General features: G+C 37.9%; 2 protein-coding genes across 3 annotated transcripts in view; one reads left to right on the forward strand and one right to left on the reverse strand.

Annotated features, from left to right (window-relative positions):
* Positions 1-18,225, forward strand: part of LOC146133550 (FH1/FH2 domain-containing protein 3-like) — a 50,500-nt gene that overhangs the window by 19,115 nt on the left and 13,160 nt on the right. For both annotated transcript variants that reach the window (XM_083397473.1, XM_083397474.1), the window contains exons 5-15: positions 5,890-5,995; positions 7,635-7,729; positions 8,220-8,331; positions 9,002-9,180; positions 9,659-9,718; positions 10,367-10,437; positions 11,219-11,419; positions 12,406-12,480; positions 13,113-13,244; positions 13,998-14,066; positions 17,753-17,826. In XM_083397473.1, the coding sequence (XP_083253599.1) occupies positions 5,890-5,995; positions 7,635-7,729; positions 8,220-8,331; positions 9,002-9,180; positions 9,659-9,718; positions 10,367-10,437; positions 11,219-11,419; positions 12,406-12,480; positions 13,113-13,244; positions 13,998-14,066; positions 17,753-17,826 (1,174 nt within the window). The remainder of the gene's footprint in view (positions 1-5,889; positions 5,996-7,634; positions 7,730-8,219; positions 8,332-9,001; positions 9,181-9,658; positions 9,719-10,366; positions 10,438-11,218; positions 11,420-12,405; positions 12,481-13,112; positions 13,245-13,997; positions 14,067-17,752; positions 17,827-18,225) is intronic.
* Positions 15,199-16,719, reverse strand: LOC146133551 (caspase-2-like). Its single transcript, XM_083397475.1, has 2 exons — positions 16,416-16,719; positions 15,199-15,903 (listed from the first exon to the last, which is right to left on the reverse strand). Exons 1-2 carry the CDS (start codon positions 16,578-16,580, stop codon positions 15,748-15,750), a joined length of 321 nt encoding a protein of 106 aa, XP_083253601.1. The 5' UTR covers positions 16,581-16,719; the 3' UTR covers positions 15,199-15,747.

Below are 18,225 nucleotides of genomic sequence, written 5' to 3' on the forward strand. Positions count from 1 at the left end.
TTTCCCAAAAGAACTTAAGTCAAGTCAATTCATTTTAAAACAATAACTTAAGTCATTAACAACACTCTCAAGTGATATACAGTTGGCGATTTTCTAATTCAGCTGTAAAACTCGTGTTTGCAAGAAGTCCAAGCTTATCTCGTGTGTTTTCGGCCCGAAGACGCAGATTACGCAGTTGTTTTCGCTCGGCGCTAAACGGCCAAATCCGCCAAATCCGAGTTGTTTTTTGGCCAGCAACTAAATTCGCAAGGTCGCCACAGTTCGTTAGATGAGCGCCCGGGGTAAAAATATTCAGTGACAACGACGGAAATACCTTATGCCGGGGATGCCTTGATTTGCGCACTCACGGATGCATTTATTGCAGCAAAACCGCGCAAAGCGTTTGTTAAACAAACTTACAACAAATAGCCTCATAAAATTGTAAATAAAACTAAACTGTGTCGTACCAACATAATTACAATGAAAACAACATTGGTCGTACCTACATAACAAACCGTTAGTTGACTTATTCACTGCTGTTTTTTCTTACGTTGGCTTATGTAACAAGTAGTATTGATTGTGTTCCTGTATATCGCAAAGGTGAAAGTATAATTAGAAATGAAGGCGGTAATTTTATTCGAGTAGATTCCGCCAACCGACACAGTATGTCGATTCAGTTCCAACACAATATCCAACTGTAATTGTGGTCGAATAATCACAGCCTTGGTCGCGCAATTACGTATTTGCCCAAGCCTCGGTGTGCATATTTGCCGCTACCAGTGTGTAAATAAGTAATTTTAAAATAACAAGTCAAGTTCCAGTCAAGTCATTATTAGAGCAAGTCAACTTCAAGTCATATAAAAATCGACCGTTAAACTAATAAAATTGGTAAACCCGTCTGATTAGTAGCAATAACCCCAAATATAAACCAAAATGCAATATACAGCATCAATATTGTTTTACGTTAAAAATTTGCATAAATAACCCAATTTTATTTAAAACTATTTAATGAAAACACTTAGTTAGACCCAAGGTATTTGACAAAATGACTAAAACTCCATAATCCAAGTTAAGTCATTTGTTCATAAGAATCAAGTCAAGTTAAGTCATTTTGCCCAAAAGACTCAAGTCAAGTCAATTGAAAACAGTAACTTAAGTGCACTTAATTCAAGTCATTACAACGCTGGCCGCTACTACCGAAACACCGGCGCCTAAATTGCTTTTCCAGGCTAAAGCGACGGTCACGCTCGGTTGCTCGCGACAGACAGATCTGTCATCTCGAAGCTTCCAGCCCGCCTAAACGGGACTTAACCTTCACTAACGCTGCTGTCACGGTTTTTTTCTAAAAAAGGTTAAGGAGTGTTTCAGGCCACGTTTTTTGCGCGACGCTCAACCGTTTAAGCCTACTTTTTCGGATAAACGTTTGCATTAGTGGTTTGTTCATTCAAGGTTAATACAGAAAGGGTAACATTTTTCTTGTGTTACTTTCATTTGTATTTATGCATATTGTATGGGCGAATAATGCTTTATGGCCGTATTTGTCTAGTTCTAAATAGGACAATCCGGTGGCAGTATATGAAGACAAATTGTATTGAAATCTTGACAAGCTTTCGCACAACCGTGTTTCATCAGGCCACAGTAAGAATTTCTGAAATCCAAAGTAGAATTTTTATGAAGCACGATTGTGCGAAAGCTTGTCAAGATTTCAATACAATTTGTCTTCATATAGTTTCACCTAATTACCCAATTATCAATATAGTAACACCTAAAAAAACAATCCAACGCCTTTTTCGGTTTACATTGATTCCTTACTTGTTTTCCATTTTAACGGACATCAAACGGCATTCCTTAGCAAGCCGTTCGACTTTCCCACCAAGCAAACCTATAAACAGGCCTGTGCAATACATTGGCGCTTATTTGATTCACGCCACATCAAAAGGGTGCCGTGGACAATACGCCGACCGCAGAAGCCAACGATTTTCGCGCCCACGCCACTTTAGACGCGCTGTATACGGTTGAGGTTGTTTCCGAATTCCAACATGGGAGGGGGTCGGTGTGAAATACGATCCGATCCGGTGTGTCGTAACCGCTGGAGAATGGTTGGCGACCCCTAAAATAACTGATACGTTTCTCACTAGCGATGTCCCATTCTTCTTGTTTTGTTGTTCCGTCCGTACTCCTGATTTATTTTGGAACTGGGATATAGCAATACTTTTAAAACTATGTCAAATTAAAATAGACATGCAAACTGGTTGTTCGTCTCAGTTTCAAGATAGTGTTTGCCTTTACATTCGGATTGAGTTACTCTGAGGTCCGAACTCAATGCAGTACTGCCAAACCAAAATGGTTTCCAATATCCATGACATAAGTGTCACTTTTTGAACTGCACGGATTACAAATAAGTATCAGATCGGTGTTTCAATACTACAATTCAGTATCGTGTATCAGTTCAAACAAGCGATTATAATGCAATTTAGGACTGGAAAACTTTTAGGTTTTTTTTTTATCCTAATAAACATTTTACATACATCTTATATACTTTGCACATGCAATATGTTTTGTGTGAAATCTATTCACATAATGTTTTCCTGTGTTTTTAGTTCTTTTTTATCAACGTCGTTATCATGGAAGCTCTTAGGTTTTGGAAAAGCCTCTATAACATTTTACAAAGTCGTATTGTAGTTGGCAATAGTACTAACACTATTCGCTTGTCACCAAACCCAATATGTTGCTTATGATTTCGTTCGTCCATTACGCTTATTGTTGTAACACGAAACTCTCTTATTTTGTCGCATATTTTGTAAGGTGAGAGTTGTGTGAAATGATCGGGCATTTTATTAAAGACGCCAGCTTATATGTCTATATGACGTCGCGAAATTAAATTATAACTTTGCTTCGCGTAATGCGACCGGCCTTGTGGGGTTTAGTTTTCGTGTTTTGATTTTGAATGATGCGCATTCCAGAAGCGAGCAGGCCAACGTCCAATCACACACTTGAAACTTATCATTGCTCAACAGAGCGTAACGGAATCGTGTAAGATGTTATATGTAGTGAAAGTTGTTATTTGTGGAGCTTTAGAGGTTGTCAGTTTGTATTTCATTTACGACCTTGCATTACCTTTTTACTGTTTTTCTAATCGCGGTGTTAAAATAACACACCAGAGTACAGTTGGTTTGATGTTCGAAGGTGTATTTATCAAGAAAATGCAGTTTGGTCTGAATGAAAGCTTAAAATTTATTACTTTTATAATTTTGTGTATCTGTAAGGGCGTTTAGAGCTTTGACATGCGTTTAGGCTTTTGAGATATTAGAGGGTTTTCTCGATAGTTTTGGTTTAAAAATGATCCGCCAAGTATTTTTAGCATTGTTAATAGTTGATTGTACTTTATAAACTTCTACGAAACCTGTCGTACTTGTTCCCAGAATGTATATGTGTTACAGTACTATGAGTTTTTTATACAAGTTGATTGTGAGAAAGTACTGTGAATAATGTCGCCGTTTAATTGTGGCAACGCTTTCTCGAAAAAAAACGCCAATGAGATTAAAATGTCATCAAAAACGTTCAAACTTGCATTGTTTGTCGACAGTGTTCGGCGGGTTCGCGCGTTTACGCTGCTTTGTTTGTCTCTGTCGACTGTCAGTCATAAAAACAATAAGGCCAGGCATTATGACCGTAAATACGCGCCAGCGCTGCAACGTCCACGCGCCTTGTGACGTAGACAATCGAAAAGCATTATTTAAATGCCCGTTGCTAGGAGACCTGTTAAACATGTTGTGTCGCGACATTCCGGCCTGCGCTTAACACAAACCGCGGCATAGACTGGTTTGATTTGTTTGTTTACTAGATTCACACTGAGCACACGTTTAAATTCTGCCGACTGTGGCGCCCGTACAGCGCCGTATTCTTGGAAATAATGTTTAAATAACAGATAAGAACTGTGTTCTAAAGTGGCTGTACATACGTTGTGTAAAAGGACGTGTACCAGTGTTATAATAACTTGGTCAAGCCATGCACTTAAATCACTGTTTTTAAATGACTTGACTTGACTTAAGTCCTTTGACCAACATGACTTGACTTGACTTAAGTCCTTTGACCAAAATGACTTGACTTGACTTAAGTCCTTTGGACAAATGACCTGACTTGAATTGAAGTTATTTTTCAAATAAATTGACTGGGACTCAAGTCATTTCAAAATGACTTGTTTATAACGCTGGCGTTTACTTCTTGTGTTGCTTCGTTTAACATTCAGGTTGAAACAATGCTTGACAAGCGTTTGTGAATAATTTGTAAAGGCCGGAGGTCGTGAGTTCGAACCTCACGGCAGGGTAGTTGTTTTTTCTAGCCTGCCTTGCCTGCATCATTGATCGACAGATTCGGTTAATCTGCGATGGCTTTCGTTGTACTAATTTGTACATTTTTGTAAATAAAAATAATCGCGTATTCATCGAAACAGTATCGAGCAAAAACGAAAGAAATGCGTAAATATACTGTTCGCCTCTAGTTTTTCGTTGGGTTATTTGCTTAAAGCAGACCAAACAATGCTGGACAATTGAATCTTGTTGAAGTTTAGGATTTGAAAATGTAAAAATGGCCCCGAAACGTTTGTACACGTGTTCACGCAAAACTGACCAGGCGTCTAATTTAAAACACGCTGCTAACGAGCTGCCAATCAAAACCTTCGCATCCGCATTCTTCAACGAGACAATCGCACTCGACTGGCGAAACAGTGGAAAAAAAGTTAAAGTTTGCCCCCATGGCACTAGCATCCGACAACGGCGGCGTTTGTTAACGCGCATTGTTGAAGACGCTCGAGAAATTCAAGTCTGGGAGAAATTTCCCGCTCGCCAGCAAGCCTGTTCGATGCCCATATTTGGCGGCGCCAATGGCACGTCATACACATGCGCGTGTTATGGTATTTTGATCGCAGCAAACTGCTTGTTGTCTACAGTGCGGCCCGTGACCGGATTTGGTTGTGGCTTTTGCGATCAACCCCTCTCTCTCTACGCACGAAGCGTAAATTTGCACCGGGGCTTATGGCTATAGGCTGCGTTAGAATGGAAGGCACGTGTTTTTTGTCTGCTTCGCCAACTGTCAGGCGTCGAAATTTTACGTTTTACCAGACACTGCATGCTACACTTGTGTCTCGTGTATTTCAGCAATCTTTTTTTTGTTGTAAAAGTAACGTTGTTTTGACAATTAGGGGTACGTGTAGCGACAATGATATCCAACTTGAACATTGCAATAACAGCAAATTGTTGTTTTTAATAATACCTTAACTGAATTCTCATTTTTTTATTAATTTTTTCCAAAAAATCTATGACGATGTTTTTGTAAACATTGTCATGTAAGTGATAAAATACGATAATTCAGTTAAGGTTTATTGAAAAGAACAATTATAATTTCGTTTTCTACATACTACCCCTGTAACGTTTTTCAGAAAAGTTGTGACTCGGCATTGTGATGACGTCACTCATGCGTCATCACGTGCTCCGGTCTATTTATTTCGCGGCTTGATCGATTACGTAGCAATTCCAGTTTGATTGCCGCGGTAAATTTAAACATGTCGTAAGTGACGTAAATAGTCGGTTAAATTAAGGCAAACCATCATCTCTTAACAATAAAACTCAAAAGTTTAAAAACCCAAGTGAAACCAGGATCAGACATTTTAAAATATGAAAATATTCAACTTTAAGTTTTATTGTTTATATACGCGTCAGCGGAACAGTGATCGACAAGCAGAAACCTGCTGCCAATTATGGTTTTGCGATCCATAAAGATACGCCATTTTACATATATCTTGAAAAGAAATCTTCCCTAAAACTGTTTGCAATGGTATTTTGGTTTATCCAAACAAGGTTTTATTGTGAAATTGAATTTTGACATCCGTTTTTTTATGTTTTTCCCCTGTAGGATGACAAGGATTTGGTTCACCAGTTTGTCAACGCCGATGGACTTACCTGTCTTATACAAGTGGGTGCTGAGGCAGACCAGAATTATCAGAACTACATACTCAGAGGTAGGTATTTACTAATTCAAACTTGCGTTAGTTCGAAAAATCGCAACGCCCTAAAATGAATTCAACCCATGTAGCAGTGGGTAATATTTTGAACGTTTCACATATCTATTAATTCATTTTAAAGATATTGTTGAAAATGAATAAAAATATATCCGAAACGCTAAAAATGCTATACCTACTGCTCGAAAATCTCTTTGTTCATTTTGAATATAATGTTGAAAATAACTAGAGAATATTTCGAAACATTCAAAATGCAACTCTACCTATATATGGGCTTTGATATTCTTACTACGTCTAACTAAAACCTCTAACCATCTTGCTCCAATGAATTAAACCCAAATATTGCTTTTGCGTAATAACATCGAATGCTCTGATTTTTATCCGGCAGTAAATTAAATGTTCGCCAAATGCATTTGTGTAAGTTGTGTGAGAAAACAGCAACATTAAAGGCAACCGACATGCTCAAAGCTAATCAAACCCCTGTTTGCACAACGGTCTTTCAAATAAAACGGTTTTAAGACCTGTTAAATTCCATGGATGCTCGAGGTAATATATGCTAAGTGCTCCTCTTGTTCATCAATATATGCGTGCAACCGGATATTTAAAAAAAAATCTTTGCAATAAAAAACCAAGGGCCCAACCACACTGTAGCCGTTTTATAAAACCACACTCGATTTTTTCAAAAAGTGGTTCGAATCCCTGCCAGCAACTATGGCAGTTTGATTGCACTTTCCATCTCAGCAAAAGGGGCATTTTCACCAGTCGTTCATGGCAAGGTCGAGTTTAAAGTCTACGCCGCACTGTTCTGTTGCCTGGGTTCCATTCAGCGACCTCTGATTCGCTCAAACCTGCGCGAGTGCCCTCTGCGACTCTCAACCCACTCAAACGTGGCGCAACCAACGCTTGATTTTGGTGTTTTCCCCCGATGCCCACGCCAGCCTTGTTCACATGTACCCTTGGCGCTTGCAAAGCGGTCCTTCCGCCGTTATACTTGCCCGGGCCCTTGAATGTAACATGTTGTCGGAGTATATTTGAACCTTCCCTTTTCCGCCTACAAAATGCAGGTAACGCGTGGCCTAAAAACGAGGAGATAAAATGGCGCTTGAAAACTACCATGGGTTGGTTTAGAATTGCAATCAGGGCGTTTTTGCTCGTGTATCATTTTGACTGACTTTCACCATACCCAATTTCCAATTTTTGCAACAAATATCCGAAAGTTGTTTTTTTTTGCATTTGCAAAGCTAGCAGTGTGACAATATTTTTCGAATTATGTCTCTTTGTCTCTACCTACCGGTTATTTCGTATATTCGAGTCTGTATGTTGTTTGAGAATCATTCCGTTTACTCGAAAGGTCTTTTTGTTAATTTATTCTATGTTTTCTGTTCAGCCCTCGGCCAAATCATGTTAAACCTAGCTTTGTGACAATATTTTTCAATTTATGTTCCTTCGTCTCTACCGGCTATTTCGTATATTTGAGCCTATGTTTTTTTTATTTGAATCCTTCCGTTTACTAGGGTATTCAGGTGACCCTATATAAAGACTTGTCGAGAATTTAAGAATAAATAAAGCTTGTGGAGAATTCAATACAATTTGTCTTTATATAGTATGTTTATTAATTCATCCTGTTGTTCTTGTTCAGCCCTCGGCCAGATCATGTTGTACGTCGATGGCATGGAGGGAGTGATACGTCACGAAGAGACGGTCCGCTGGCTTTACGCGCTTATAGCTTCGAACGTAAGCACACACCGTGTTGTATATATTTTATTAAAAAAAGCGTATAAAAATAAACGTAAGATTTGTTGCATTTATTATAGATATTTGTCAAATATGTTAAATGGTCTCTACATCTGTGTTTGACACAACAAATAACCATAGCTGTAGTTCATGCGATGACCGTTTCGATCCTTAAAACAATTCAGAACCCCTAACACAGATTTTAAATGGAAAAAATGATATAAACACTTCATTACCAGTTTTGTTTGGTTGTTGAAACTAGACTAAACCATTCCTAATGTTAAGTTTTTAACTGGTTAAGTTCGATGCACTTTTCATCATTTATTGACTGTAATACGATCATTAATCTTCTGTTTTTAATTGATTGTAACTAAAACATGTGACAGAGTGACAAATCGTAACTAGCGAGATAATAAATAATCAGAACGAATATATGGGTATTGAGTTATTGGTCTAGATAAATCATGTCATCGTTCTATTTTATCTTCAGTTTCGTTTGGTGGTCAAGACCAGTCTGAAGCTTCTCCTGGTGTTCGTCGAATATTCCGAAACCAACGCTCAAGTTTTAATCGAAGCTGTTCAAAACGTCTCGAACCGAAGGGGTAAGCACCCGATGCGATACCGCACGAATATGGCAAAACACCAGGTTTTCGATGCAATTATGACGCACGGCAAATAACCCAGCCGTGGCCAAATAACGATTATTTGAAAGTTTTATCTGTTTAGGCGGATGTATTCCGTTACAAGTTGTTCTTTTATGGATCATGATGATTTGATCGTACATGCTGATCTAATCTAGTGTCTTCCTTATTTGGATGTGGTCAAAGTTCGATTTTTAGCAGGAATACTTCCTGAAATACTTTGCGCTATTTTTTTTTCAATTCTGCGAAAATGTTTGTTTTTTCATGCTCGAAATTAGGGATGTCTTCTTTCTATAAGTTAAAATTTGGGCCTTCACAGTAAAATATTGTCGTCTCGCAAGCACCCTTTAATAAAAGCTAAAATAGTTAAAACAGAAAAATTACCACTGCGACTTCGGTGATTTTGTCACCTGAACGATTTAAATATTTTGTATTTGTATATCTGTTATATATTCTATAAAACTTTTCGCTATCCAAAGATTAAAGGTAAACATATCTCTAGTTACACCTAAAGCCCCCAGGAAGGCATATCGAAATTACTCAATATAAGCTTTTCCAGCGTTGCCTTTTTCAAGAAAAATAACACCTTTGTATGCGTTTATCATTTATGTTTTACCCTTTTCTTATAAAGGGCGCGCAATTTGGAGCAACGTTATGGACGTCCTTGGCGAAAAAGACGGAATCGATTCTGAGCTCTTGGTATACGCCATGACACTCGTCAACAAGACACTGAGCAACGTTCCAGAACAGGACACCTTCTATGACATCACAGACGCGCTGGAGGAACAATCGATGGACGCAATTGCCCAGGTAAAATGCCACGAGATGTACACACAATTGCGTGTCAATTAGTATGCAAATATTTCTGATTTCTAATTGTGATCGTATTGGAAATTTACAAAAGAACCAATAGAGTGAAAAGGTATGTCAAAGAACCTGTATCAAATTTCTCTTTAAAGCTTCACGAAGATCATTGTTATTTAAATAAAATACCTACTTCAACAAATTCGATATTTTGCTTACGGCGAAGGACAAATTGTCTTCCACATTTAAAAGGGGCATTGTTTTAAAATTGTTTGTAACCTGTTGCACTATAGTTGTATGAAGTTTTTGACTTTTGATTCCATTACCTGACCCGAACTTTTTCAATGCTCGCCCCTTTTCCAAAAGTTTATTTAGGTAATTTGATAGACTTACAAAATAACAAGTTGGGCCTTTGTTATCGTTTTGTTGTGTTGCAATCTTGCTTTCTTCGTCATCACAAAGTTTTTTTTATTTCGTCACACAGCGTCATTTGACCAAGAAAGGCAACGATCTGGACCTTGTTGAGCAGTTCAAGATATACGAGGTAGGTGCTTGTCTTGTTTTGTATTTTGTGGCCGGCGTCGGTCGTCTGCTTGCATACGATAAGTGAAAAGTGACGTAGAGGTTTGATGACGTAATCTGCGCTGTAAGATATGAATGTGACTAAGACATAGCTGACAGGTTATTAGTTGTTGGGTCTACGGTGTTATTTTTTAAGTATGTTGACCTGAGATAAACATTGTTTGTTTGGCGTCACTTATGTTTGACGTAAACTTATTTGATGACGTGTTGTTGTGTTTATTTTTTTCCTTCGAAGTACTATTGTTTACGAAAAGACAAATGCGTCCCCTATACACGTCACAAAAATATATAGACTTGAGAAACCTGCTGTTTCAAAAAAATCGAAACTCAAATGGAGTCTAACTACATTTAAGGGGAAGGCACCAGAGCGCTTTTTTTCAATTTTAGCTCTTTTCTCTTTCCATTTTTTAAATTATACACCAAGATTTTTATAGGGTATTATGGACCCCCTAATACTATATTACGTACCCCCCTAAGGGTCCACGGACCCCGGTTTGAAAGTCCCTGGTCTAATTGATGTTTTCAGCCTATTTCAGCCCGATTTCGACCAAATTATGTTATTAACGACACTGTTGCAACAGTCGAATTGATGACGTGTATGTTTTTTTAGCTTGCGTTGAAACACGAGGACGGTGAAGAAGGAGTTGGTGACGTTTCAGCAACTTCTGGATCCGGGATCAAGTGAGATATGAGGGATTAGACTAGCTTTTTCGAAATTTAAAACAAATTACAAGATTTTAAATGCAATTTATTTCGAATGCTATTTTATTAATTCTAACTGACATATGAACGAAAAACAATCAAATTTGCGCAGTCGAGTTAGGGACTCGGGACTCGACCTTATTTTGCTGAAGTCAAACTCGGGACTAGACACTCGAGTAAGACTATACCGAGTCCCGAGTACGACGTGCGCATGCGCAGCATCAACTTGGGAGAACCGGTAAGACCTCACACTGTAAATCGTAAAGGTAAAAAAACATATTTCAACCACGTATTTAGGGCGGATGAGTAATACAAAACCCCTGTGAGTGGATTGCTTTATATCCCCCCTGTTTCAGTTAGGCATATGGGTGAACTACAGGCCGTAGTCCAGTCCTGGCCTCACGGGACTGGACCAAGTTTACGAACCCCGGCGAAGTCGGACCAACTCGAGTTCAAATTTTCGATCCGAATCGGACTCTGGTTGTTTTTTTTTTTTGCACCGGCTCCGCAGCCAAGTTCGTTTCGGTCCATTTAGTCTTAAGAGTACATTGTAATTCATCACTTTTTCATTCTTATATGCAATCAAATTTCATTTCAGAAATAAAACCTAAGAGTATCCCTTTTCAAAATCAAATAATGTCGCTTCAAGTTTTGATTTAAATATCAAAAAAACTTCTAAAAAATGGTCAAAAACTGCATATTTCTGTTTTCTGAATTGCCACATTCTGCAAATTCAAACCCTCCCCTTCACTGCCACCAGATGGAACCGCGAGCGCACGAAATCTGAACTCGTGGTGGAGCGCAAGAGCAAACGTCGCAACTCGCTCACCAACTTCCCGCCGACCCCCGAAATGCACGAAGAGCCCCCGCAAAGGACCGAACCCGCCCCCTACCAAAGGGGCCGGGACCGACAGGACCCCCCTGACCCAACAAAAAGCCCCAAACCGTGGATGCACAGAAAGTAAGATGTGATAAACACTGTTTTTAAGATGGTTGGTTCTTTTCCTTTTGTATTATGTTATTCGTGTTGACTATATGTTTCACATTATTATCATTTTAAGCTTGCTCAAAAAGTTAAGTTTTAATTAAGCAATATTTATCGCAAAAATAGTTTTTTCTCGGATATTCAATGCTATATCACAAAAAATATTATGTACCTCTTAATAATCTAGTCCAACTTTTTGACGACTTATAGAAGTCGCATTTTTCAGAGTAAACAAACAGTCTAGTCTAGAGGAGCTGTGTTTAATTAATGTTTTACCTGGTTGTAAAAGTTTATAGAATGGCACTGTGTTGTATACAAACTCGTATACTTTTGAAATAATCACTAATCTTGGGTACTATGTACGGATCTGCAATGTAGCTTGATAGTGAGTTGCCAAGTCAAACTGGTCGAGTAGATCGACATCATCTTGATTTTACGTCTTAATCAAGATCATATCGATCTACTTGACCTTTTGGACTTTGCAATTTACTATCAAGCCAAGTTAATAATCTGTTTCCCGCAAATGACCTTGATAAGCTAGTCAGGTCTGGTAAAATTTACGTAATCCAACTCAGCGCTAAGCAAGAGCCGCAGTCGAAACCGCAGCATCCCAAGAAACTCGATGTGCCTAAAATAGAATTGCCAGCAGCGGCCGCCGACACAAGTCCGACCACCGAAGTCCGCCTCCGCCGCAATCGAAGGTTAAATTTCCCGCAGAATTTTTTCTCTAACCCTGATGTCCCAAATTAACCGCGATTTGCTTGCCGGCTGGCTAAAATCGCGCGCGGTGATTTTGCAGGGCTTGTCACTAACCACCTGCCCTGCGCGGCAACGTGACGTAACGCTGACGTAATGACAACGCGGCGTTACGTCAGAATAGACTAACAAGACCTTGTAGCTGCCTAACATGCCTTGTATCTATTTATATTTGCACGTTCTATTTTCTCGTTGGCTCGTTTCAGGTTCGCTAGTTCGACGTCCACTCCTATTATTAACGAAATCAGAATGAACGGAATCAACGCGGAAAATTCTGCCAGGTGCGCATGCCTCCAAGTGTAATTACATTCATCAGGAAAAACATAAACCTGAATTTTTCGCTGAGAAACCAAATAACGATGGTATAGGTGTTTTACTACCTTCTGTACGAAATTTATTGGACTCTATAATATTGAACTATGTTGTACAGTGTACATCTGACACACACATTATATATTGTAATTTATATTATTTTACTGAAATCGATATAGTTACACAATTTTATATATTTGTAAAGGTTGAACAAAATAAAGAGAATTTTCCTAATTAAAGTTCAATGACACGTTAAATTCTTATTTAAAATTTTAGAATAGCGGACACCGACCTTCTAATTTGCTTGTAAGCCTAATTTAACACCCCGTGGATCAGTGGTTCCCAAAGAGTTTTTATCGTATACATTTCCAATAACGAAATAAACAAAATAATTAAAAAGAGCTATAGAATATATATTGTTGCTTAACAAGGTTTTACGTTTTGTAAATTAACAACAACAAAAAACAAAGTAAGCCAAGTGGCTCCTCTTTGAGAATCACTGAAGCCAATAATGCTAGCCAATTTCGGTGATGGTACATATTGCCTTTAAACGCTGTATCCCAACTAACCGGTGGCTATGCATGTGCGACTACCCCGACAGACCCCCGCCCAACGGCGTCACCAGCTACTCCGCGCTGCGTACTAACAATGTGACGTCATCAAATGATGACGACTTGGCGCGCGAGAAGCGCCGAAAGGAGCGACTCGCAAAGTGGAGCGAGCGAGAGAAGAGGTAACCCGAGTTTTGCTGCATGTGGGAAGTTAAGATACTAACTTGGCTTGATCTATTTTGTATTACAGCAAACGATTATTATGCTACGCTTATAATGCGTTAAGTCAGTGCTTCTTAAACTTATTTAGTTTTGTTCACCCCTAGCATTTATCTCCAGATTCTATCACCCTTGTCTCATGATATAATAAAACTATCTTTTCTATATAACAGCACAAAATGACTTAGGTTGTTTCGCAAGCTATCATCCATTTTTGACCGTTCACCCTTATTCACCCCTTTCGGTTAGTTCACCCTTGAAAAAATTTTATTCTCCCCGGGGTGAACCATTCACCTGATTCAGAAACACTGCGCTAAGTTGTTACTGCTGACATTCAACGTTTGGCATAAGTGCAATACATTTGAGTACTTATAGCAGTGTTGAAAGCAAGGCGTTTTGAAATGACTTCAGTCCCAGTCAAGTCATTTGCAAAATAACTTAAGTTTAACTTAAGTCTTTTCAAATAAATAACAAGTCAAGTCCCAGTCAAGTCATTATTAGAGCAAGTCAACTTCAAGTCAAGTCCTGGCCATAAAAACAAAACGTTAAACTATTAAAACTGATAAATTCGTCCAATTGGGAGAATAACTAAAGTGAAAAATAACATCAGAACTTACCCCCGAAAAAAATATCGTCCATGTGTTTTCGGATATCTGTGTTTTTTGTTCGTAACTGTAAACATTAAGTAATATACGGCTTGGCTTACCGGAACGCAGCTATCGTCGGCAAATCCGACCCCGACTCGAGGACATTCACGAATCTGAGAAGTTTATGTTAGAAAGAAGGTATTTGTTGTGACGTGACAATCGATCACCGACTAACAGCACGAATCGTCGCGCGACATTATGTGTTGTGTTCTTTTTGGGTTGAATGCCGCCGTTCGTTTCAAGTGTGCCGTGTTTTTGCTCGGCTTTCGTTGCTTTGTGAAAGTTTGATATTGTAGGAAGGCTTTAAAGCAGTGGTTCTCAACCGCGGCTCCGAGGGCCACATGCGGCTCCTAACCGTCTTTTTAGCGGCTCCCGTTAGAGTTTAAAAAATAAAATAATTTATCAGAACCATATTTGCACACGAGTTCGCCCGACAACAGCAGGCGCTTTTAGTTTAATTGTTTGATGACGTAACTTTGTGACGTCATATCAATTTTCTTGCTCCCCAAACAAAAATACTGGATCCACCCCTACACGTAACATATAGCGCGATGCCAAAACAACTTTCGAAGAAAGCTTGCCTTATTTAGCAAGAAAATAGGACGTTTCTGAGTAAATGCGAAGAGAAACAGTTTGCCTTCTTTGAGGTGGTTAGTTGTGTTAATTTAAAATTTATTTTTAATAAACTGCTTGATCTTTTTGCGGCTCTCTTAAAATCGACAGTTTACATTTTGGCTCACATGCTTATAAAGGTTGAGAACCACTGCTTTAAAGTGAAACGCTGATTCGAACAGTTGCGGAAAATATTTGGGCAGATCTTGCGTTTGTTCAATCGAATTTGTGTTTTTGTTTTCAATGCTACCTGGGCTTTGGAAATGTGCTACCGGTCTTGGAATATAACCAACCGAAATCTGCCGGCCTTTCAGTGATTATTTTGCACATAATACAGGGTCGCCTAACTTTGGCTATAGGTTTTCATTTAGTTTTGACCATTAGTCGATATGTGTGTGTGTCCGTACGTGCGTTCGTGCGTGCGTGCGCGTGTGCGTGTGCGTGCGTGCGTGGGTGCATGTAGTTCTTAATGTCATGGCGTCTAAATCATACCTAGATCATAGCTACGCATACCTGTTCTGGATCGGGTTTAACGGAAAATAATCAACTAAACACATACTCAATTGGGCGTATATAAAAAACTTATATTGACAAACTCAAATTCCATTGTTTAATGTTTATTGTACACCAGAAAATCGAGAAATTTTAAGTGGCAGTAACAAAGTTTAAGAGGCATGAAACTACTTAAAAAAAAGTGGCGGATCAAGGGTTTGTTTTACAAGGCACATGCAAATCAGATCTACCGTAAAAAAAATTAGGTCGTAGCATTCTTCCAACTGAAACTGCGCTTAATTACAGTTAGATTAATAAAAAAAAAAAAAACATAAAAAAGTTTATCTGGTTAAAGTTAGCCAAACTTTAAATTTCGAACCAAGCATTACGTACAACAAAAATCACAGAGAACTTTTATCTAAAAACAGAACTTTAACGGTGGGGAGGTCATTGCTTACAGCTATATCGGCAATGAGAAACTAAAAAAAGATTATTATTAAATAAGAATTATATGACTTTCATGCTAAACTGTGCTGCCAAGGAAATTAAAATTTTTAAAATAAAAAATGTCCCGTTGTGTAAACATCCCCTGAACCCGCCCCTTGCATAAAAATACTAAATGGTAAATCACGGATATGATTTCTAAAAAAAAACTAGTTGATAAGGCAGTGACAATCTTTGTGGCAGCATGCAATCTTTTGTGGCAGCATATAGTTTACAAGCGATCTCCGATAGGTGCAGTAGTTTGGTTGATCATTGCTGGACGTTCAAGTATTTCGGCCAGGTCTGTCTGCCCTGTTTTCTCCAGAGCTGTTAAAAAGGCTCGATATGCTCTTGGTCCCCTCTTCGGAAGCAACATAAGCAATTCCACCTGTTACATAGAAAGCATTTGCTAAGCTTTAAAATGTCCCACACTTTAAAATAAAGCAGTCTGTTGATCAATACCTTTATTTAATTTATGTACTGTAAAAAGAGTCCTAATGCTTGCTGTGTTGCACAACGACTATTTTTACAGTATAATGTCACGTCTAAAGTCATAGCAATTCATACAAACAAACAAAGTAATATTGATGACTGAAAGACACCATGTGCGATAAAACCTAGTTATGTCCTAAAAAAAAACAGCCTAAAAATGATAAATGCAGTTTTTTGTTTTTGTTTAAAACTGAAAAAGATTTTAAAAGCTTTTATTAAAATTAACTATTTATTTTTGAAGTAGTGAATTCACTTTTTAATTGCCAACCACTGCATTATAAAAAGCTGCTAAATCTATAAGTTGTTTATGCTATACCAACCCTAATCTCACCTTTCCAAAGATAAGCGATCAAATAAAATTGTCACAAATTATTTATTCTATCAAAACACCTTAGCAGTTCTTCTTACGTTAGTCCCATAAGTATATCCGTTTTGTTTAGCTTGCAGTTTGTTGACCATTCTGTCGTTAAGAATGTTTTCGGCCACTAGACACTGTAGTACTTCTTCTGGGTCCATCTCATTCGCCAATATATTGCGTTTTACTCGCAAACTATTTCGGTCTTCTACGTCCATTTTATCCTTATTCAAACTGCTGGCAAAAGTTGATCTAATGATAGACTGAAAACGTTAATATTAAAAATACGTACACGCCTGTCATTTTAAGGGTGTAACAAGTCCATTTTCGTACAATTTTTAGTCTCATCCATTCAATTAAGGCGGTTTCGACCATTAGCTTAAAAAACATACCGACTACTTTTTAAGCTGAAACTATCTTGTTGTCTGTTGTATCAAAAAAACACTGTCCAATAAATGCATCTTAGTTTATGTTCTAGGTTTATATAAAATGACTACCGCTGCTTCGAATAACAGTTGTATGTTTTTCGCAAGTTTCAAATTTACCAAGATTTTTTTGCAAATTTAATCTCAAATCTATTTTTAAGCGTAATCTATAGGCAAATTTAATTAACGCCCTGACCTAACATTCTCCGCCTTTTCCCCATTTACTTAAAACACCATCATATTTGCATCTTTCGGTAATTAACATATACTACGGAAACGCACAGCTATACTACGAAATGCCAAAGTTCGCTATACCCTTCTACAGCAAGATACAGAAAACAAAGGTGTTTTCCCTAAGTTTTTCCCCAGTACGGTTTTTTTGGTCTTTTGTAAAACGTCTGTCCCTGAAAGGGCAACTTGATATCTACGAGCCTAAAGTAAATGTTTATAGTCTTTTCGGCGTTTCGTAGTCTATTCAGTAAAAAATACTTTTGCCAAAATGTTGATTAATTTATTATTTTATACGTTGTTAATACCAGCACGTTATTGATTGATTCCAGTTTAATTGGAATATTTTAAAGCTTCTGTTGTGCTGATTTAAGACACTGTACGTAACCCGATTGTTTTTTACAAATTACCATCAATATTCAAATATCTAAAAATGTACAGCAGCACCAATTTATTTATGTCTGTTGTTTTCGTCATTTGTGATTTAAACTTTGTGATTTGACATTTTCTGTGTTTCTGTTGGCTTTGGAATGTGCTGTTTTGCTGATTGAAAACGTAAATATTGATCGCCATGTAGTTTACACCCAATGTTGTTAAATGTCACCAAAAGTATATTTCATGTTTCACTGATTTTTAACGTTTAGTTTGAATTTCTGCAACATCGCAAAAGGAAAATAGTATTGTTCGCATTTGTTACTAGCAAGGGTTAGTTGTAACGTTTTGTTGTTTTGTTTCAGACGAAACTGCCTTGCCACCGAATCGCCCGGCACACCTTCAAATGAAACTAATGGACATGCCAACGTTAACAGAGGTAAGGACGGCAAGTCTGTAACACAATAGTTAACAACTCAATAAATGTGTAGATAAAATCTACCGCAGACCACAGAATATAAAACATTCTTGCTTTAAACCAAGCGATTAGTTATTGGAAGGTCTAGTAAAAAAGGCAGATGGAACATGAAATATTTCCTACAACGAACGAAAGACATATTTAGCCGTTTTAAACAAGCATGCAAACATATAGTACAGTAAATTTCCAAAATTATATGGTTTAAAATTTTAATAGTCAAAACCGTCTTGAAAGTGACATTTCTGAACACACAAAAACAAACTCACAGGCAAAATACCAGGGTGAAAAACATAAACAGAGAAACCTTACCAAATTTAACCAATTGCAATGTGCTGGAAAAGGTAGAAATATGCTAAAATC

Source organism: Ascidiella aspersa, chromosome 9, assembly GCF_963924565.1.
Source record: "Ascidiella aspersa chromosome 9, kaAscAspe10.2, whole genome shotgun sequence".
In the NCBI taxonomy this organism is placed as follows: Eukaryota; Metazoa; Chordata; class Ascidiacea; order Phlebobranchia; family Ascidiidae; genus Ascidiella; species Ascidiella aspersa.

What these genes read in the sequence shown, in the direction of transcription:
- LOC146133551 (XM_083397475.1), bottom strand. Translation starts at nt 16,580, where the DNA reads ATGGACGTAGAAGACCGAAATAGTTTGCGAGTAAAACGCAATATATTG. An exon ending in GATATACTTATGGGACTAAC is followed by an intron (nt 15,904 to 16,415) that starts GTAAGAAGAACT and finishes TCTATGTAACAG; the next exon opens with GTGGAATTGCTTATGTTGCT.